A 22,166-nucleotide genomic window follows, 5' to 3' on the forward strand; every position below is an offset into this window, starting at 1 on the left:
GAACTTTGAATTCATTAGAACGATTTATTTTTTTCTCATTCCCCTTGACTAGTATTGTTTTCTGATTTTGGTCTTCGCTGGGAAATGTGTTTCAATGGATTGTGTTGATGAATCTACACTACTCTTGTAGTTACCAGCGATTTCTGTTCTTGACCTTATGTACTCTACGAAAGAAGACTAAGTTTTATACCCATCCTGGGTTTTAGAGATATAAGGGAATCCCATGACGATAAAGGATCGAGGAGGAGGAGGCTGGTAGAAATTAATTCCTTTCGTTGAGAACTTTCATTAGAGTACCATGAAGAATAAAACCAGTTCCATCCCCCCCCCCTCTTTTAATAAAGGGTAAGAAAAAATGGCGGTAGTTGGTCGAAACTGGTTCCTTTCGTTGATTGAGACCTTTAATTACATTACCATGAAAGCCCCGCTGATCTCAAAAAAGAGGTGCACGGGAAAGTTATAGTTTCTACAAGCCAATTTATTGCGATGAGGCCCCCCCCCCCCCATTATTTTAAAGTTTTACTTGCCACCACTAAAGACATGCGTATGCAAAAACTGAGACCAATTGGTTATCGTAGGTAAAAAGTATGCACGTTTTACTTTCAAAAAACGCATCTTAGTAAACGGTAAAAGAAAGAAACAGCAGAAAACAGAAAAATTAACTAAAACTAGCGGAAAACAAACACCATAACAACAACAGAACTGAAATAGCGACAACGAAAACGACAAACAACAAAACCATAGAACAGCGAAATTGAAAATCACAAAAACGATCAGAACAACAACGAAATCGTGAACTGCGAAAACTATAAAAAAAGAAAACGACCAAGCAAACAGAAAAACGAAAATTATCGAACCATGCAGATCTAACATAGCACTCACGAAAATACCTAAAACGAAAGCAACAAAAACGAAATCGATAAAACCAAAACAAAGGAAATAAACACAGCGATATTTAAATTAAAAAAGGGAAGGCATCAAAAGAAGAAAACAGAAAAAAACAATGCAAAGGAAAAGACAGGAAACAAACAGCGAAAGCAAGAACAGGGGCACCGAAAGCAGAAGCAAAAATCAGAGAAAAGTATGCAAACATAAACGGTGAAAACGGAAATAGAGAAAAGAAAAGGAAAACAGCAAAAATGAAAAAATGAGAACGGCGAAATAAGGAAAACCTGAGATCAAAAAAGTACATCTACGACCGAAAACAGAAACTTCTAACACAGTGAAATCGGAAAGAAAAAAATGATACGAGTGAAAACTAAAACGGCAACAACTGATAGCGAATAAAGCGCAAATCCACCAAAATCGAATCAGGGAACATAAAAATAGAATACGAAAACAGCGAGAGCGTAAACGTCGAGAAATAGGACAAAAATCACAAAAACGAAGAAAAATAAAATACACAAAAACAATTGCAAAACAAACAAAAAAACGAAAACAGCGAAAACGAAAAACCACAACAGCAGAAAATCGGAAGTGATTGAAAAGGTGATGAAAAGAAGAATTATTGAAAATCTAATCCATATAAAAAGAAAAACAAAGGTAAACGAAAGTAACGAAAACGATGAGAACTCAACAACAGCGAATCCTAAAACATCAAACTAGAAGAAAACGAGAACGGCGAAAATGAAAACAGGGAGAACAAAAACGGTATAAGCGAAAACAGTGAGGGCGACAATGGCACAAATGAAGATGAATACTTCGAAGATATAGAAACGGTGGCAATGAAAACTGCGGAAACAAGAACAGAGAAACCGAAACACAGCGAAAGCGAAAAAATTCGAAATCAACGAAAAGAGAAGCAAGAATAACGATAAGGGACAGAAAATTATATCAAACAAATTGAAAACATAAGTGCCAAAACGTAAAAAAACATAGGATGTCAGAGGAATGAAACACGAGGGCCATAAAATTCAGTCGACTTCTGTTCCTCATAAAGGAAAAGACTCTCCCTGGTCCCACTTAGCGAAGGATTACGCTCATTCGTGTTACAGCTGCAATTGACATCTGGGACTGTAACGTGACAGTTCTGTTAAAGTCGCTGACACGAACGTTCATATGTCCCCTCCTTTTACACGTTCCTTTAGGTCGCTTTGCCTCAACGTTGTCTCTCATCCTCACTCCTTCTTAAAAATGAAATGTTCCTCTACGCCTCTTCTTCCGCATCTGAGCTTTTTAGACTTGTTTCAGGATTTCAATACGCATTTTTCACGCCTTCAATGTTCCTTCTCTACAAGCAATTCACGTTTCTTTCTTTAGCGCGTTTGCTTCATTTGATGAGTTTTTTTACCATCTCAAAAGGAAATCACCTTATACAAATTTCGGGTGCTCACTTCGTCCATTCGCCGCGAACTCTCTCGTGGCTGCCCGCGTAATTCTCCACGGCTCTCTTCGAACAAAGTAATTATGACGTAAAATACCACCACCCTGATGGACTTTTGCAGATGGTTCTTGTCGCGGAACACGACTCTTTACACGATTTCGCCCGTGCGGGAATAAACCGCACGGGTTTGAATCGTGCACAACTGAAACCGTGTAGTAGGAAAGTGTGCACTTGATCACGTATGCCACTGAGCAAAGATGCGATGCGGTAACCGCGTGGCCCCAGTTGCACTGGGCGGCTGCGACAAGATGCCCGTGTTCTAACCGTGCAATGTGAAAGGTCCCGTATTCTTAACGAGTCCACTAAATAAAATTGCCGTGCGGTTTATTCCCACAAAGGCGAAATCGTGTAATATGAAAAGAGCGTAATGCGTATTACTCTCCGGTTCGCTCTTAATTCCCCTCCAACTTAAACTTAGAAAGCTTGGGCTTCGACCGTTTCCACCAATCAACACCAATCCATTCGTCTACATTCTTTGTAATAAATTAGTCACGCCGAGTCATCTATCATAATCTTCAAAACCCAGACTGCAAAATGAACATCCGTCTGTAATCTGGCGTCACTTCTGCGACTTTCTGGCGACCCCAAAACTTCACATGCATTTACACGGTGAGGACCGTGGGTAGGACCAAAAAGCTAAACTTGAATATAGTCGCGGGCTCCCGTTACAAGGGGAAATCCAAGCTACAAAGTTCATGCAATAACACTCAAGGCTCACAATTTAAGATTTGGGATTGAAGGGTTCAGGATTCTCGAGTGGTCTCTTAATCTTTTCGGATTCAAAAATTAGAACTCTCAACGTAAAGGTTTTCTTCACCTAGTTCTTTGTTTCGCCGACGGAGGTCGTGCAGAGGTTTCTCGTGGTATGTTTGGCTATCCCTTCTTTATGTTTATCTCGCTCAGATAGTTGTATTTCTTTTCCCGCAGTTTCGGCTTTCGCATTGATTACATGCAATTTGGTACGTAACTACTTTTCTGACTTCGTGTCTACAGTAAGGGATTTACTGTTTTGGCTTTATCATTTTATTTTTGGAGTGGTTTTCTCTTTCTCTTGATGCTTGTGGATCTCTCTTTGCATATAAACAATACGAGGTATGTACCAGTATACATCAGTATTTTCTAATACGTATGTTTTTTAGGGCTCTTACCTTCCCTCACCTTATTGTTTCTCGTCGTTCTTTCTTTTGGATTACCTTTCACGTTGATCTATTTGGATATTACCCATTACCTAAGAAGTACTGGGATGGCATACCATTTTTTACTTGGACCCGCCTTTTTAACAAGATCGACATTGGCGAACCACGCGATAGATGAGTTTCTACCTTACCGGCAGAGTTCAGTGAAACCAATCAGTGATCTACCTACATTCATTACCGTTGACCTACTTACGTGGAATTGGGTCACCTACATTTCGATATTTGTTCCTGAACTGCAAGTATAATGAAACTTTGAAGATTGACGATCCTGTAAATTGCTCCGACAAACCTTATTTTCTGTACATCACTTTTGTCGTTACCGAACATTTGATTTTAGATCGAAACTCGATTTCTTTTACGATTCCTCTTGTTACTACGAAAATTCATTTCTATATCAACCATTTTTAGTTAGGTACGTTACTTTTACTTCGAAGAATTTGCTCATATTATCTTATTTACCTTCTGAATTAATTAGCTTGCATTGCTGTTAAATAGAAATTTAGTAGTTTTTTTCTTGAATTTAACGTCACGTTTATGCTCTTATACAGATCGTGTAAGGGATAATGCGTAGTTGATATCGCTTTTGCTAGTGTAAAGTCATTCGAATTATTCTTAGTGAATATTAAATACGGTTTTAGTATACGATTGCCTCAGTGTCAGACGTTAGTATTGCTATTTTGCAATATTTTGTGCCGCGCGATTCACTGCCCCTTTTATTTGTTTGTTGTGTTGTTGTCTGTTACAGATTTGGCAGAACGCGCCCTTCTGAATTCAGACAGCCGCTACCACCAGAATTCAAAGATAATTTTTATTTTTCGTCGACTACTTGATATAACGTTTGGTTACATACTAGTTTTCGATACAATCGAATTGTAATGATTACCTTTGGTTGATGTTCACTTAACGATTATAGCTCCCTTGTTTTCTGCGGAAGCCTGTTTTGATATTAATATGTTCTCCGACTACGTGTTGATCCCTTGGCTGAAACACCGCCCACTCAAAAATAAAGACCAAATAAATAAATATAACATTAATAAGTAATATCAGTGTTTTAGAGCTTTAGAATTTTGCAATTAGGATTTGGGACACATCATCAATTCAAGAATGGCCAATGAATTCTCTAAAATAGTCTAAAATGTTTTGTAAAACACCAAGAACATTGCGGGTCACAGTCAAACAATTAAGAAATGAGGCCAGAACGCTCTGGAAAGCGTTTAGAAGCTTCTCAGAGAATCAGAGAGTTTCCGCAACCTTCCGCGCCTTAGGCCCTTTCCAATGCCTTACAGATGCGTTCCCGAGTCTTTTACAACCTTTTACTTGTCAGAGGCACATCGAGCTTTTGAAAACTTAAAAAAAGGCTAAAGAATTCCAGTAAAATATTACATATCTAGCGTCGAAAGAAAGACATTTCACATGTAACGGTACTTTCCAGTATCGTTCCAAATTTTTCGATGTTGTACATAGGAGGCGACTAAACAGTCATCCGCAACTCTAGCACTGGAAGTTGGATAGTGAGAGGTGGTTGTGGAATGACACGGCTTTTGACTTCTATTGCTACGATTGTGACTTTGGCTCAACTCCCTGGCGGTCCTTACTTTAATTGTGCGTTGAAAGGTTAAGACGCCTTAGAGTGGAAAATGACGTGATTAACGTTACAGGATAATTTTTGTTTGCGCCCCAATGGTGTTGCTGAATGTACGGAAAAGTAGTCAAAGCCACATAGTTTAGCACCTGATGAACCCGAAGGCGGAAACGTAAAACAGTCATCTTTATATAGAAAATCAAAATATATACCTACCAACCAATGCGATCCATGTTCCCAGGATTCAATCTGTTAAAATCTATGGAGGTCAATGCAGCATCGAATTAAGACTGACTTAATTAAGGTAGGTACCGGAAACAATATTTGTCTTGTATTTAGAGGAAGTAAAATTGGGAATTTAGAGGTATAACATTTGTTTAAGATTGCATTTTTTTATACCAAATTAATTATGCCAACTTTTAACAAAAGTAACCTATGGATATTTGTATTAACGTAAGTTAAAACGTAAAAAGTTTTAATTAGAAGATAATAAGCATTTTTTTTCCTGTTTGTTTTAAGTAGTACATAAGTGGCCGTTTAGATAAATATAATTATAATCTAATCTGGGAGTAATGAGATAAAGTTATTGAACCGATTGAGCTAATCGCATTTAAAAATCAGTACACATCAGTAGAATTAATTGAACCCTGATTGAAAATTAACATAAACATTTGTTGTAACCAAAGGCGAAACCATATTAATATGAGAAAGCAGAAAGAGAAAGCATGCCTTTCGCTGATATGTTGACAATTGAAAAAATGACTGATCTCGAAAAAGAGTCGCACGGGAAAGTTATACTTTGTACAAACCAATTTATTTCGATGAGACCTTTAATTAGAATACCATGAAGGGTAGAACATGTGTTCCCCCCCCCCCCCCTCTTTCCTAAAGATAGCACCACTAAAAGAATGCGTATGCAAAATCTGAGACCAATTGGTTGTCGTATGTAAAACCCATGCACGTTTTACTTTCAAAAACAACATCCCAGGAAATAATTCGAGAGGGTTTAGGTTAAAAATTAATCTCATTGTATTCTAATTAAAGGTCTCAACGAAAGGAACCGTTTCGTACCAATTACTGCCCTTCTTTCTGTCCTCGGGGAGGGGGAGGGGAGGGGGAGTGGAACTAGTTTTAACCTTCATGGTACTCTAATGAAAGGTCTCAACGAAAGGAATTAATTTCTACCAACCATACCCCCCCTCCTCGACATCTTATCGTGATCGGGTATATTCCCTTATACCTCAAGAACTTATTGTCGGAAGAGGGTACTCACAAAGGGCGATTGAGACGTTTGCAAGAAATATATCCATTGTTAATGTCAAAAGCTGTTTCGGTTTAAAAAATGCGCTTTATCTGCACATGGGTTGTGCACAATTTATACTTGTTTTGTTGCGATTCTATTATCAGGACAAGGCTTGTATAAAGGATAATTTCCAAAAAATTGCGCGGAAAAAATAATTTTTCTCTTTTCCGATATTTTAAATCGCAATATCACTAATAGATGGCGCCATATCGTCAACTTCAAAAGATAAGCGGGATCAGGATTGAAGGTTTGTGGTTTATGATGCATCATTCAGTATTCAGCATTGAGGATACGAGATTGGAGAATGGAGAATATGGATTAAAAATCAACCTTACTCCTTCTACATCAACAATGCCTCAAAGATTTATTATTCGGTTTTGATTATTCAGTAATGAAAATTCTGGATTCATTTCTTAAGATTTAGGATTCGAAATGTCAGTTTTGAGATACGATATTTGTGACTTGGATTAAGAATCATCAGGAATCAGTATCTAGAGTATTCAAGATGAACAATGCCTCAAGGATTTATTATTGGGTTTTTATTATTCAGTAATGAAAATTCTGGATTCAGCTCTTAGGATTTAGGATTCGAAATGTCAGTTTCGAGATATGATATTTGTGACTTGGATTAAGAATCATCAGGAGTCAGGATCTAGAGGATTCAAGATGAACAATGCCTCAAGGATTTATTATTCGGTTTTGATTATTCAGTAATGAAAATTCTGGATTCAGCTCTTAGGATTTAGGATTCTAAATGTCAGTTTTGAGATACGATATTTGTGACTTGGATTAAGGATCATCAGGAATCAGGATCTAGAGGATTCAAGATGAACAATGCCTCAAGGATTTATTATTCGGTTTTGATTATTCAGTAATGAAAATTCTGGATTCAGCTTTTAGGATTTAGGATTCGAAATGTCAGTTTTGAGATACGATATTTGTGACTTGGATTAAGGATCATCAGGAATCAGGATCTACACCTTTTCCACTTTTATTCGAGAAGTTGTAAATTGTATTTGAGAATTTATTGTTACTTGTATTTGAGAAAACGTCCAAGTAGATGAGAATAGTCAGTTGGATTTGAGAAAACATCAAATGTATTTGAGAATAGTCAATTGTATTTGAGAAATTATCATTTAATTTTATTGTATTTCAGAATGTAATATTATTCCTAATGAATTATAATTAAGAATCAAATTTTTATAATTCCGCTACTGTATGTAGTCCCGCAACAGCAGCAGCAGCAGCATCAGGCTATGTTATACATGTGATTTTGTTATTGATTCTCAAATACTTAATTTTACCATTTCTTGAATACAATTTACTACTCTCAAATTCATTTGATGCCTTCTCAAATGCAAATCACTATTCTGAACTACATTTGTTGTTTTCTCAAATACATTTTACTATTCTCAAATACAATTGATACTTTCTCAAATTAACTTGATAGTTTCTCGAATAAAAGTGGAAAAGGTGTAGAGGATTCAAGATGAACAATGCCTCAAGGATTTATTATTCGGTTTTGATTATCCAGTAATGAAAATTCTGGATTCAGCTCTTAGGATTTAGGATTCGAAATGTCAGTTTTGAGATACGATATTTGTGACTTGGATTAAGGATCATCAGGAATCAGGATCTAGAGGATTCAAGATGAACAATACCTCAAGGATTTATTATTCGGTTTTGATTATTCAGTAATGAAAATTCTGGATTCAGCTCTTAGGATTTAGGATTCGAAATGTCAGTTTCGAGATGCGATATTTGTGACTTGGATTAAGAACATCAGGAATCAGGATCTAGAGGATTCAAGATTTAGAACCGAGATGAAGCATTTAGGATTGAAGGTTATTGGCATTCAGGTTAATGAATCCTTCATGCAGGATGAGGTTTACAGATCCCGAGGTCACTACTAAGGTTAAACTTCAGCGTTCATATGAGGTACAGGGAGGAGGGGTGAGTGTTGAGTGTGCAAGAGATAATATGTATAGTTCAATGTCTGGGATCAAAGCATTTGGTTTGCAAATTAAAGGTTCAATCTTATTAATTAATGTTATGCTAAGGGACTCACTCCGAGCTTTGAATATAAAAGTAGGTCCAAGCTCCGAGGTAGAAACAGAAATTGAGGGTTTCATGATAAAGTTTCACATTCTGGAATAGTATATTGAAAGACAAGTGTTACAATGCGACCTATTGTAATACGATTATCTTGTGGCCCGAGTGGCGACGCGAAGCGTAGCCACCAGTGTCCGCAAGATAGGAGTATTACAATAAAGCATTGTAACACGCGTTTTTCTCATACTATTTTTTCTATTTCGGTGCTTTAATTTAATTAAGAAAATCATTATCAGAAACTATAGGGAACATTAGAACTAACATGTTTTATGTTGGGAACACTTTTTATGCCGTTAAGTTTTAGGTTGGCAGCGTAGTAAGACTGACATTTTGAAGTTCAAACATAGAAGTACCCAACGAAGTACCTACTTGTACTAACTAGTAACTGCCAACTTAAGAGATGAGTTTAAAAAAAAACGACTATAATCACTGTCTTTGTACAACTGTTTTCGGTCGAAAACAGTTGTACAAAATCATCATTGTGACACCGAAATAGAAAAACTAATTTCCCAAAGAGGAAAAAAACAAATATTTTTCTTTGGTGGTTCCTAAATCTTTATTTAAAAGCTGTAGGTACTATTTATATAATTGAAAAAAATAGTCGTAGGTTTAACAAGTTTCTTTACGTCCTGCTCAACTTTCCAGAAACGATTCGCATATATACAAATATGGATTGTACATTTTTCCATTTTCACAACTGTATTGGAAAGGATACAAACCTCCACTCGGATGGTACTGACACACGTAATACAAAGATGGATTTTCGTTCAAAAAACCTGACTGTCCCTGATGATCGCACTCTGGGATTGAAACGGTGTAATTGTAGTCCTTTATTGGAAGGTCGCAAAATGTCGTTCTCGCGTTGTAGGCGTGATCGCAATCGCATCGGTCTTCAAAGTGCTCCAAAGGCCCCTCGCTGCAACTTCTATTGTTCGTTTTTACGCAGTGGTGGAAGAGCTGCGTGTCGAAGGGATCCGGGTACATTCCGGTTGTGCGACAGATAAAAGTGGCGTTATGCACCTCGACTACAGGATCGCATTGTGGGTTTGGACCGACAATGCAAATGCCATTGGAGCAGCTGCTATTCCCACCGCATGACGCGATTGGATACTCTGTGAAGTTCGCTTCATTCTGGACGCAGAGGACTACCTGATTACAGCTACTGCACGCATATCCTGGTTGTTTGCAAAAAGTTGAATTGTTTATAGCTTGGGATTTAACATCTGCAAAAATCTTTCAAATCACATTAGCAACATCTGCACCTAACAACAGCCACATTACTTACAACTGCCAACATCAACGGAAGTACAACCTTCATTTTCAATAGCAAGTGCTACACTGGTACAGTTAAGTAGAAAACACTGTCTCTAGTATTTATACTTTTGACTAAGCTAAGCCGGTATGAGCACACCAATTAACAACTAATCTACACAACTTCAAAAAATAAGCGCTAAGCCAATGTATCAAGTAGAATTAGCGTATATGGCATCAAATATGCTAAAGTAATTTACGATATTTGAATTATGTGTGGGATATACCTTTATCAGTTCGTGGAATTCCTCATGAGAAAATTTCCCCTTTTTTGGTACGAACTGGGAACTCCCCAAGTCACTGATTGTTTAAGGGCGGATTTTTCTTGTGTCACTTATATTTATGCGATAGATAGAGTTGACGGTAACAAGAAAAGCAGGCCCTCAGAGAAACAAACCGCATGTCAAAAGCAAGTGGACTTTAATTGGTTCATGTATAAGACAAGATGGGGTTTTGTGAGTCTGCACACAAGCATTTTGGATGCCCGCAGCATTTTCAGTGTGTTTCAAAAAAACCATCGAGGCCAGTCAGCGATTCCAAGGATTTAGAGGCGCACCCACGACGATCCTTGGAAGCGCCAAGGCGTGTTTTGACGCTCGTGCGCCTGACTCTGAAGGACCGTAGCGGAAAAACCAGAAAATTTTTCTTGCTCGTAACACCTCGTACTGTTCGGGGACTGTATTTCCGGCGCTAAGTGAATGCCGAAAATTTGACCAACGAGCGGTCACGGAGCGAGAGTACCACAGATGAGGTCGTTGGATTTTGTTAAATCTACATAACACTTTTGCACGTTTTCTCTCACACCTACCGTTCTTTTTAAAATAAAATTGAAACAACGGAACTTGAAGGGGACAGACAAAGATGCTTGTGAGAACTATTAGCTGTCCATATGTCTTACGCCCCCTTCACCATATTTATGCGCTTTTACCTTACCTATACTTTAACAACTGCGCTTTCGCTTTTTAACAGTAAATGTGAGGAGGAGAGCGCAAAAATTTTGCACGGTTTTGTGTTGGGAGATAACGATCTTTTGCAAAATTTATTGGAAATTGCACAGTTCGAGTTGGGGGCCCAGATAAAACGTCCATCATTTCTTCTTTACTCACCGCTCTGCTTGGTATCTTCACAACTCTGCTTTGTGAGAGTAAATGAGGAGGAAGAACAAAGATCCAAAAGATCTGCGATCGCCATGTCGGAAGGTGAACCCCTTTCAAGCTTTCTTTTCACCTTAAACTTCTGTTCGCTACCTTTTTATCCAAGCACCATTCACTCTTACTTTATACCTTCACGCTGCCTTTTCACTTCTTTCCCATATTCTTCATGCGTAATTCTTCAGAGTCCGATCTTACCTATTAGATATGTTCACCTCTTGAGAGTAACCGTGAAGGAAAACAAATATTTTGGCGAGAAACACATGTGGTTCAGAGTGGTACCAAGATTAGTCCACCCCATCAAAATATGTGTACACCTACTCCGACGTCTTCAACGTACTCTATAACGTTCCTAGGGGTCTATCAAGCCGACACTGAAAACGTTGACTTACCCTATACTTACCGTTGGCAACTCTGGCAAGCCGAGCCACCTACCTTTCAAGTCGAAACGATGAACGTTTTGCGGCACTTTTGAATTTGGATGGCAGTCGACTCGATATGGATGGCACGAATGAACTCCTACGTTGTGTAGTCGATTCTTGTATGTGTTGGGACATGAGATATCATCGGGAAGGGAACTAAATAAAAAACAGAACTTTTGTGAGTAAGAAATGACAAGAAGATATAAATATATTAACACACAACAAGACCATGCCAGGGAAACCTTCTACGGGACAAAAACCCCGGCATAGGCCACACAAATACATGAAATAAATCACCTACAGCAATAAAATGCAAGAGAAAATACACACAAATAAAACATCTCAAATTGTATGATAAAAATCAGATAATCAAATCAAATGCAATTTAACAAGTTCATAAAAACAAAATATACAAGACATCATAAAAGCAGTGGAAAACATGATAAGTCAATTCAGTACAAAAACACATCAAGATACCTGAACGATCAATTGAGCTAACGCAACTCGTAAAATAATAAATTGCATGTACATAGGAAACATGTAAATGGTGTGGCTCTACTCCAGCCTTCAGTTAACATAATTTTATTTAACACGAAAAGTGCATGTGAGAATACCAATAGCAAGTATTCATGTGAAATCGATTATCGCTCAAGCAGAACATATTTTAAATAGAGGAAATGTTAATGAGAGGGCCCCTACTCGCATTGCTAAGATACTAAGAACTGCAATCCGCACGAGACGAGTAGGCAACAGATACAGCGAAAGATCGAACTGTATTAGGTACCTACCCCACGGAGACAGAATGAACCACTCGCACACGCAAACATCGAAACATCAAATAAGAGAGCCCCCCTTCGTATAGCTAACGCACAAGAGCTGCAGCGCCCACGATTAAGAAAGTAACAGATACAGCAAACAATCAAACTGTATTAGGTACTTCCATCACGGAATAGTTACGGATCAATCGAACAGAGCAACATCGCACGGATAATCAACTCCTCGTGAATACAGAAATAAATACTTAATTAAACACAATAATGGCATAATCACCTGTACAGTATAACTGTTGAAGTATAACAAGCAAACATGTATCATTTGACGGTACTCAAAACAAAGGCATGGAGTACGTCATGATCATTGAGTTAGAAAACTAATGGAGGGAATATAATGGTAGAGGGGGTAAGAATTTTTGTAGACGGAAGTTGCCACAGATAGAGGCCACTCGCGTGGATATGTTCCCGTGAAGGTACATTTTGGCCGACATTATTTGACATATGAAAGCGCGGGTCCTGTCACTGTCAATTTTCCACCAAATTCAAATTTTATTAAATTTGCCATTTTAAAGTAGGTACCTAATAATTTCGGATCGGTTTGTGCTCTGGTTTATGTAAATAACTAACTGCCGCATAGTGTTTTTATCACACGCAATTTTGTGAATTGAGAATGATTAACTGCGTATCATGCAAAATTTCTCATAAAGGGAAGAAACAGGGCATTTCCTTTCATCGGTAAGACATGTCATTTATCATGTTGTAAGCGAGGTTGTAGGTACCCAGTTTATGTCTTAGTTTTCCAAACCAACCAGTACTTTGAGCAAAATGGTTACCTAACATTTACAAATATATCTCAAGAACAGATCTCGAAATTTGCTCTTGTGCTCACAACGCTTCATTGACTGTGATTTCGACCAAAGGTTGCACCGGAAAATGTTCATCAAATATGCAGTAGGTACTATCAAAACTTGTTTTTACAGCTAAACGTGTGAGTTTATATAATATTGATATCATGTGTAAGTTTTTTTACGAGTGCGGATACATTTTGAGACCAATAAACAATAAATTATTATTGAATCTCTCTGCCGTTGTAATGAACCTGAGACCAACCAGTCAATTGTAGCTATTGATCAACACTGTGAATTTAATGGAAGTTGTCAAGTTGTAGTGGCTATAGTAAACTGGCCTTAATTATACTACTGGAACACATCGATGTATATTTAGATTTGTAATCAATGATTATATTAAATCTGCACACTTTCCCATCCTTGTCTATTTTGTTTACTTTACCACGAGCATGTATTTTACTCCTTCTATACGTTTTTTTGTTATTATTCCTATTAGTGGAAAGAAAATTATATCTCTACGCCACTGAAGTGAGACGCTAATGATAACGGAAGTGGTGTGGTACTTTAATCACAGTTAGAGGCCACTTTTGGTTCCCGTGGTCTACGTCTGGCCAAGCATTTGATTCCCTCCATTAGTTTTCTAACTCAATGGCCATGATTCAGATATATCGTTGAGTGAAAAGTAATAAGAGACGCAACTTGATCAATTTATATGAGGCTTGTGCGGGCACCGACAAATAGATGCGCCAGTTGTCAAAAGGCACCGAGATCACAGAGTACTTGACTTTTATTCGGTGCCGAGGCCCGAGATGTTTCAGTGACGTAATTGATTGGAAAGTGTTGGTGATGACGTCACGACAGGGCTGCCAAATAAACAGCTGATGGAAATAAAACAATTCATTCGCAAAACACAAATTCATTTTTAGTGCGCGTTTTGCAATGGCGTTTTGTTTCCGATTTCCCTTTTTAGTGCTACTGTCGTGGATGTCCACATGATTCAAGACGGGAAACGTGCAGTTGTTCCGATTTCCAGCAGAAAATAAACAATTTTACTAGTGGAAAAAGATGTGCAGGTAAGATCTTTGAAACCCAAAGCCCTATTTGTACGCCAAATGATAGTTCAGAAAATAATAAATACCTATTCTTCTCTACAAAAGTTTATTACTCTTTACTCACCTTGCACAATATTAATTGTAGTAGAGCGAGCCAATCGAGATCCGAAGTAGAGTGATGGTAACAACATGTTGGGTCACCACTACCATATTATTCCCATGGAATAAAGAGGGCACATGGAAATTTCTTTATCGAGAAACGTGGAAAAGGTGTGTATTAATAAACATTTTTCTGAAATTTGAAAGTGTATTTTCAGAAAAACCAAAAAAGTTTGACCAGTAAGAAATGTAACGAAGAACCCGGAGCCATGGAAGCAGGTCCTTTCACTTCAACATTTCTGCTAAAATCTCGAACACTTGAAAAAACCGAGTTGTACTTTTTCAAAGAAGAAAATACTAATTTAAATGAAACCCTACAACTACAACAGTGTGAAAAAAAACTATTGTTCCAAGATATTAGTGGGGCTCACTTTTTAGTGTAGCTGGGCTGTGGAAATCATACCACCAGACTATCTATTATGTACGTTGATGAAGTTTCGATTAAATTTAAAATATTTTAAGTGTTTTAGATTTACAGTGAGTAGGTAACATGAAAATGCAAAACATTATCGTCACATTTATATGTGCTACTTGTAATGTTGTACGCGGGCCTTATGAGTAATATGAGTAATAGAGAGAAAAATTATCTTTTTATATCGACATGCTTCAAAGACATCACAAATGGCAGAATTGTGTTGGATTGCACGGAAATTGAAGGTGCAATTCCGCATTCCTTTAAAAAAGCTTTATCTTCTGATTACAAGCAGTGCAGCAACAACTTTTGAGAGTGATTTATTTCCAGGATCATTACATTAGACAAAGTGGCGTCATGCCTCATTTGAGAGAGCATTCCACTGTATTGTTCAAACTTGTGCACCACTAGATTTTCAATATGAGAATTAAAAAAATGTTTACCATTGGCCACTGATTAAATAAATTAAAATTAAGGAACATGTACAAATAGTTTTATTTCATTTTCCATATGTGTAAATATCAATACATATTTAATTAAAAACTAAAATCACTTACTAAGAAAACTAACAGATAACAATACAATACTAACTGTTTTAATAATTTACCTAAAAGGTTACAAACATATTAAATTTGAATTGTTCTCCATTCTTACATCTATCGCAATTTAGGAGTCCACATGACAAAGATCTTTTCATCATAAGAACAAGTTCTTGTATTTAATGAAAAGCATGGTGTGACCTTTTCACATTTGAACTACCATCAAATATGAATTTTTGCTCATTCTTAATTCATCTAGTATTCTATGACCAATGACCATGTCCACTTTGGATTTCATAAGATCTTATGAATTCATTACGCTTTCTTCAGACACAGCGTTAATCCTGCGCGGTTCTATCTGAACGATTTGAAACATTTTCATGTAAATAAAAATAAGGTCCTCTTGAGAATCGCGCGATTACCGGCGTGTCGGAACAAGCACGCAAATAATAATTACTGCTATTTTCCATCGCGAACGCCAAAATTGACAAATGTGATTACCATGGCATCCACTAGTATGGGCACTTGATAATTTTGAATTTTGTTTTATGAAAAATGCAAATAAAATCTGTTTGGACCGTTGTAGATTAAATTTTGAATGATACAATATGAACATTATTAATGAAACCTGTGGAACTAAAACTACGTGTTACACCTCGTGATTTTAACGTTACACGCGTTTCATTATGATGATTATATCGAACTTGTATCATTAATAACTAGTATCTGCTCCCACGAAGCCATAGCTAAAAAACCATTCCCACAAAGTCATATTCTGGTTAGAATTAGTTTTACGTTCATCATTTAACTCGCGAGTTTAACTCCCACTGTATCCACTTTTATTCCATCTAAATTCCTTTCCTTTAGTCCAGAGAAATCCAAGCCAGAATCCACTTTATTCCGTATAAATTCCTTTTTTTGGCGAAGAGGAATAGAAAGAAGCAGGACATCTACAAACAATTTTTCAATTGGTTTAGTAAAAAAAAGTGCTGTAATTTTCAGATAGGTACATTTATAATAATAAATTAATAATTTCCTGTGATCACAAAGAAGTAGCTTTAAAAACTCTTCTTATCTCATTATCTACTATCCAGGAATAAGAATAAGTTTGTATTGTTGGCATTTCTAGATTAATAGGTATTAATTGACGTTTGTTAATTTAAAGGTTGACAGTTTCAAATCGTATATCATCGGACAACCTCAAACAGACTCCTTTGACTCTGCAACTCACATACCCAGGCCATGTCCTTCACCATATTTATTTGCAATTAGCAGTCGGGTCTAAAGCCCCAGTCAGATAGGTGTAGTACGGTGCCGTTGCCTTGTTGTGCAGTGCGGGTCGGTGCTGTCATGTTGACATTTGCATTCACAATCACCGCAAAATTGGCCCGACTACACAAGTATGAACAACCAACAACAACGGCAGCAGCAAATTAGCTTTGACAGATCGTCACGACAAATATGTTGCACTTCCATTGGTACTTGCTAACTGGAGTGCAGAAAGTTTGAGGAGTACCACCTATCTGCATGGGGCTAAGTGTTTCATACATTGCTTATTTAAAAAGAATTTAAAAATTGTGTGGAAATTAATCTTACTTACCTGTTTAGTGCTTTCAATCTCATCCTCTGTTCGTGGCACCACATTGCACTTTCGGAAACAATTCCAACACGGAAACTGCGTTGTTTCAATAGATGAGATTGGCTCTTTCCATTAGGATACTGTATCAGTTTTTCTCTCGATTTTACGAATATTGTTATTTGCATACAGCAAAACAGCACAGATATGCTGTTACTAAATTGCCACTTGCTACAACTTCTTCGTTTAAATTAACCTAAAATAAAATGTTGAGTTACCTGCACTTATATCACATATTATTATAAAAAACCTTATGCAAAGCATTATTCCCTTACCGCCACTTGCATTTCTTTTCATACTTCCTTCATTCATTTATAAGCATTATTTGTTCATGTCCATTAAATTACACCGCAAGCACATTTCCACTAACTAGGTATATTCGCATTTACCAAACGCGGTAATTTCTTCAGAAAATGCTCGAAAAGGTCGGACAAGTTTATTAACGCCATGTTACAAATAAGGTAAACAAACTCCCATCAGCTGTTTGGGGTCGGGATAAGACGTGAATGACGTCACACTTTCGTAATAGTATTAAGTCCAAAATTAAAATACGATGGCAGCACTATCCATAAACTTGTTTTTTGCCAGCGCCGCACGGAAAACTACGGCAAGTGAGATAGAAATATAGATGTCGCCTTAGAAAAAGAAAGAGGACTTAAGGGTATCGCAATTTTATATACAGTTGCGCCTCTTTACTATTTTTCACTCAACGGATATATATCGTAGTTTATGCAAAATCCGCAAAATGTAAATAATATCAAATTGTGACAAGAAATGCAATTGTTAATAGCTAGTACAAGGAAGGATAAAATGGTTACTACCTGTAAATACACCTTCAAAACACCACCACCAAAATAATCAAGAATAAAAAAACCGGGAAGGCGCAATGACTTCCGTCGACCTAGTCGCCATCTTCTTCATTCTCCCATAGCTTCCTTACGAAAATCCCTTAGTATTCGGCATCTGCGCAAAACGGTCGATTGGTTATATACAGAGCATATCATACTTTTGTTTCTGATGTAAAAGTGTGTTGCCTAACCATAAAGGTGGATTATCACAAGAGGTTCAACCTCGTTTACGGTTTTTTTCAATTCCTTTCCTATTCGGCGCGTCCTCTCCATTTCTTCTCCATATACCATTCACAATCATTTTTACCTTTTCAGAGTAAATGAGGAGTACGGGGAGGAAGGTAGATATAAAGTTTCGCGACAATTAACTATTAGGGGTCAAGGATAGCGTTGATTATGGGGATTTAAATAGACAAGATCGCCACGTTGACAAGTTGACATCTTCACGTTCTGTTTTCAGTTTCAATTTCTTCCCTATTCTTCACGCATCATCCGTTTCTACTTTATTCAGTTGGTGGGAGGGGAGTAGACGAAAAGTTTTGCTTTCGCCACGTCGAGAGGTTCAAAAAGGTTCAACCTCTGTGACGCTCTCTTTTCTGGGGGGCGGGGGGGATGAACAATGTGGGTTGCACGGTTTGATCTCGGGAGGGGGGAGGGGGGGGGGTTACATCACAAAACCCCCATCATTTTTCATTTAGACCTTGAGAGGTTGCCCCCTGTACATATAACTGAAAACGATGCACACATTTTTGAGAACTGGCAACCGCGCGACTTATAAGGAGGAGAAAACTGCCTGCGCTATACGTTAACTACCGAAAAATATAAGCCTCCAATGCCTCCAAAATTCATCGAAACTCGACTTGTCTGAAAGAGGAAAAATCGCTACGTTGATTATATTAAAAAAATACAGTGGACAAACACCCTTAGTTTCCAGGTTAATTTTTATCAATCCGGTGTGTTTGGTTAAAACATGGCGCATCTTTCCAACTACCACCAGAAAATGATACCACTGTATATGGCCACACTGGCTTTATAGAGTCAATATAGGGCAAGACAATAGAAGTAGCGACGCAATCAGCAGTTGAGGGAGTTGTATTGGAAGCGTTGAGTAGCGGAATACCTTCCAAAGCTTGTAAAACGTAAGAAGTGCAATGGTCATTCTTACCCCATAAAATTGGAAGAGTTTGTTCTTATTTTCCCACTCTAAATATTTAAATTCGTATACGGTAGCGATTATCTGCAGAGATCCAACAAGGAAAAAGACCAAGCGATCCTTGGGATTTTTTACTGCAATTAAGCCATTTGGAGGTAGCTTAATTTGAGGACCAGAATGGAAGAATTTATTTGTATTTGTTTTTGCGTTTTTTTTTCTTCTTTTTTAAAAATCATTAAAAATCGTATTTTTGTAATTAGGGGATTTACTAAAATTTGGTACCGAAGGTAATGGATGGAAAATCGTTTTATTATTGTATAGCTATATATTTGAAAACACAACGTTTTATTGCTAATCACTATCACCGTTGAGGATATTTAATCGTTTAGAATACATCCAACCAAATCATAGATTCTTTTGCATAGCTCTTTTCCGCCTTTGGTTCCCTCGATACAAGTCTGCGCCAATTCGGCCGTCAGTGAGGGTATTCCTTCCAACATTCGCGTTTGATCCAGCAAATTTTCGGAAGTTATCATTCCCTGCTTGTGAAACACGCAATGCAAGAAACAATGGAAGGTCGTTTCGTTGGGTAAGTGGTTATTCCTGAAGATCGTCCTCGGAACATCAGGGTCGACCTCGGTTATCCTTACGCACTCATCTAAATAGGGTGCAACCAGTGCCTCCCATCCGTCTATAACTTCGGATTCCAGCTGAAAGATGAATTATCGAATAAATTCGCCGCCTAAGTGTTCACCTACCTTTCTTGCAAATACTGCATGGAAAATACAAGCAATAACAAAAATTAACTTCATTTCGGACAACATATACACTTGCACCTTTGCAATATTTTGGATTTGGTAATGCCGTTGGGCCAAGCACTATTGGTATTGTACCTACTTTTTCATTGAGTTTTAATATAAGATTCCCATACAATAGAGCGCCATGGGAAGGTCGTTTACGTAAAATCCAAATTTATTTTGAAGATGCAATTTTTAAGAAAAACAGTCCCATTTATATACCTAGGTATGTATAAACAATTTTTTTACTCTTTGTGTAACATGTGTACACGATAAACTTATTATATATACTGTGTTATGTACCTAATGGGTCACACGATTACATTGCAAAGTCAAACAGTAGCTAAATGAGTAGGTATGTATTAACATACCTAATACATGCTAAACAATCGGTACTCTACCTTGTAAAAGCTTACACCAGATTTTTAGTTAGCACTTGCCTTCCGCACTGACTGGAAAAATGTCAAACATTTCAGCAAATCTCCATAATTAGAGAGTTTTCACAGCACTTCTGCAGGATTGAGTTGAACTATGGCTCTCCAAAAGTTCAAACTATTCACTCATCGCCATCATACTCTGCGTACTATGATAGCTGACGCTTTACGGTCGAAATATTTAACCGTCTACGAGGAGGTAGTTTGTACCGCGAATTCGGGCAGTACCAGAAGGGTTGACGTATTAGCTATTGATAAAAAGAAGAAAGTCGGCTGGATTATCGATCCCACTGTTAGATTCGAAGTTGACGAACACCAAGCAATTAACGTAAATTTAGAAAAACAAAATATTTATGGTTCAACAACGACCTTCTTCAAAGAATCTTATGGATTAAAAAAAGTTGATATCATAGGGCTACTGGCGCCCGCGGAACAATTACCACTTTTTTCAAAGAATTTTCCCACACTTTCGGATTACCATCAAAATTGTTAAAATTAATAGCAATAACTACTATAAAAAATTGAAATCATTTATATAATTAATTTGTTTGTTTCTTTTTCATGTTCAAATTTGTATTGTATCCTTTGTTTCACAGCAATCCAGAATGTTGGGAAGGTGTAATTTATATAATAAATTTCTATCTAAATATATATACAGATAAGTATAGGTAATATAGGTACTTTTATACAAATTTCATATCTATTTTGTCTATGCTAGTTAATTTCTTCAATTATTTTGCAGCATGTCTGGTAGAACAATCCGCAACGGTTGAGTGGATTATAATGGCTGAAATATAAAATAAATTTAAACAAATAAAATGAAATTAAAACACCTCTATTGCAAATATTGCAGAAGTACTAACAGGGGAGAGAAATGGTCACAATGGGGAGATGAGAATAACGTTTAAATTCTTTAAATCGAGAAATAGAGAGTCGTTACTATTTTCTTAAAAAGTAATAAATTAGCTACCGGTAATACAAAAGGAGCATACTTACCATATTTCATATCCTTCAGGGCACATACTCCACAACCAGTCACAGTAAACCCCTTTACATCGTTTTGTAACTGTAATGCCTTCTACACAGTATTGGGCAGCCTTTGACAGGCCAACTAACGCCAATACCAATAGTGTACAAATAATGAAACTTTTCATGTTGAACAGCTTTCTGACTTTCCAACGTAATTCATGCCTATATATATACCTAGGTCTAGAACAGGATACTTATCATAATATCACTCATTGGATTTGTACCTTGGATACCCCAATGATATGCGATTTTCGCTTTATCGATTTTCATGCGGTTTTCGACAATGTACTTAATTCTAATTTATCGGTAAACGGCGCTATTTCATTAAAATTTTAAATTTGTGAATATTTTGATATAAACTTTGTTAGAAATCATTATTTTGAACAATTTAAGTAGCGTCGTATAAAATAGCGCAGCGCGCTTCTTGGTACAAATCGTTTTGAATACAAGACAATGCTAGATTGCCGTTCTAAATTCGTCTAGTCCGCGTATGACATCACGCGGAACTTAAAATATGAATTTATAATGACTGAAGGTCAAACAATGGTCTGGGCCATTTAATAACTTTACTCTCCGAATAAATTACGTAGATAAGATACCGTTGGTAATACAATCGTTGCCAAGGCACTTATTTGCCGAATAAGTTTATTGAGATGAAGAACTGGCCCTAAGAGCAAAAGTAAGTTGAAATTATTGTATCCTAGTTTTGTTTCGCTTTCGGACCGGTACTTTCGAATTTGACTGCTTAGCGGGTATGACTCGATCTTTCGTGCAAAGCAAATAAACGTACGTTGCTTGGTGACGGAAATTTGCAACATCATGAGAAATTATGTTAAAAATAATAAAAATCTGCAAAATCGACATAAGACCCAATTTACAAATAGTTATTTATATAACAAGAGCCCGAAGTTTAATTGCGCGCATTTAGACTGAAGGTATTTTGACGAGGCGAAGCAGAGCGGTAGAGTGATCGTCCTATGCTACTCGGCGATGAAGTATCAGGTCTGCCATTCGGGGTCCTCGTCT

General features: G+C 37.2%; 2 protein-coding genes and 2 long non-coding RNA genes across 4 annotated transcripts; 1 reads left to right on the top strand and 3 right to left on the bottom strand.

Annotated features, from left to right (window-relative positions):
• Positions 1–9,107: 9,107 nt before the first annotated feature.
• Positions 9,108–11,455, bottom strand: LOC116178973. Its single transcript, XM_031498643.1, has 2 exons — positions 9,862–11,455; positions 9,108–9,809 (listed from the first exon to the last, which is right to left on the bottom strand). The coding sequence occupies exons 1-2, from the start codon at positions 9,892–9,894 to the stop codon at positions 9,210–9,212; spliced, it is 633 nt and encodes a 210-aa protein (XP_031354503.1). The 5' UTR covers positions 9,895–11,455; the 3' UTR covers positions 9,108–9,209.
• Positions 11,456–13,742: 2,287 nt separating this feature from the next.
• Positions 13,743–14,987, top strand: LOC116178974. The gene is made up of 3 exons (XR_004146926.1): positions 13,743–14,154; positions 14,279–14,403; positions 14,451–14,987. It is a non-coding gene; the product is annotated as an uncharacterized LOC116178974 (long non-coding RNA).
• Positions 14,988–17,059: 2,072 nt separating this feature from the next.
• Positions 17,060–17,784, bottom strand: LOC116178975. Its single transcript, XR_004146927.1, has 3 exons — positions 17,701–17,784; positions 17,155–17,481; positions 17,060–17,075 (listed from the first exon to the last, which is right to left on the bottom strand). It is a non-coding gene; the product is annotated as an uncharacterized LOC116178975 (long non-coding RNA).
• Positions 17,785–19,170: 1,386 nt separating this feature from the next.
• On the bottom strand, positions 19,171–19,770 carry LOC116179869. The gene is made up of 2 exons (XM_031499732.1): positions 19,639–19,770; positions 19,171–19,590 (listed from the first exon to the last, which is right to left on the bottom strand). Exons 1-2 carry the CDS (start codon positions 19,702–19,704, stop codon positions 19,258–19,260), a joined length of 399 nt encoding a protein of 132 aa, XP_031355592.1. The 5' UTR covers positions 19,705–19,770; the 3' UTR covers positions 19,171–19,257.
• Between the last annotated feature and the right edge of the window lie 2,396 nt (positions 19,771–22,166).

The sequence above is a fragment of the Photinus pyralis genome, unplaced genomic scaffold (genome assembly GCF_008802855.1).
Source record: "Photinus pyralis isolate 1611_PpyrPB1 unplaced genomic scaffold, Ppyr1.3 Ppyr1.4_LG8, whole genome shotgun sequence".
NCBI lineage: Eukaryota > Metazoa > Arthropoda > Insecta > Coleoptera > Lampyridae > Photinus > Photinus pyralis.

Coding starts and splice junctions, on each gene's coding strand:
- LOC116179869 (XM_031499732.1), bottom strand. CDS start 19,704: ATGTTGTCCGAAATGAAGTTAATTTTTGTTATTGCTTGTATTTTCCAT. Junction 19,591..19,638: donor ATGCAGTATTTGCAAGAAAG/GTAGGTGAACAC, acceptor TTCATCTTTCAG/CTGGAATCCGAAGTTATAGA.
- LOC116178973 (XM_031498643.1), bottom strand. CDS start 9,894: ATGAAGGTTGTACTTCCGTTGATGTTGGCAGTT. Junction 9,810..9,861: donor TTCCGTTGATGTTGGCAGTT/GTAAGTAATGTG, acceptor GTGATTTGAAAG/ATTTTTGCAGATGTTAAATC.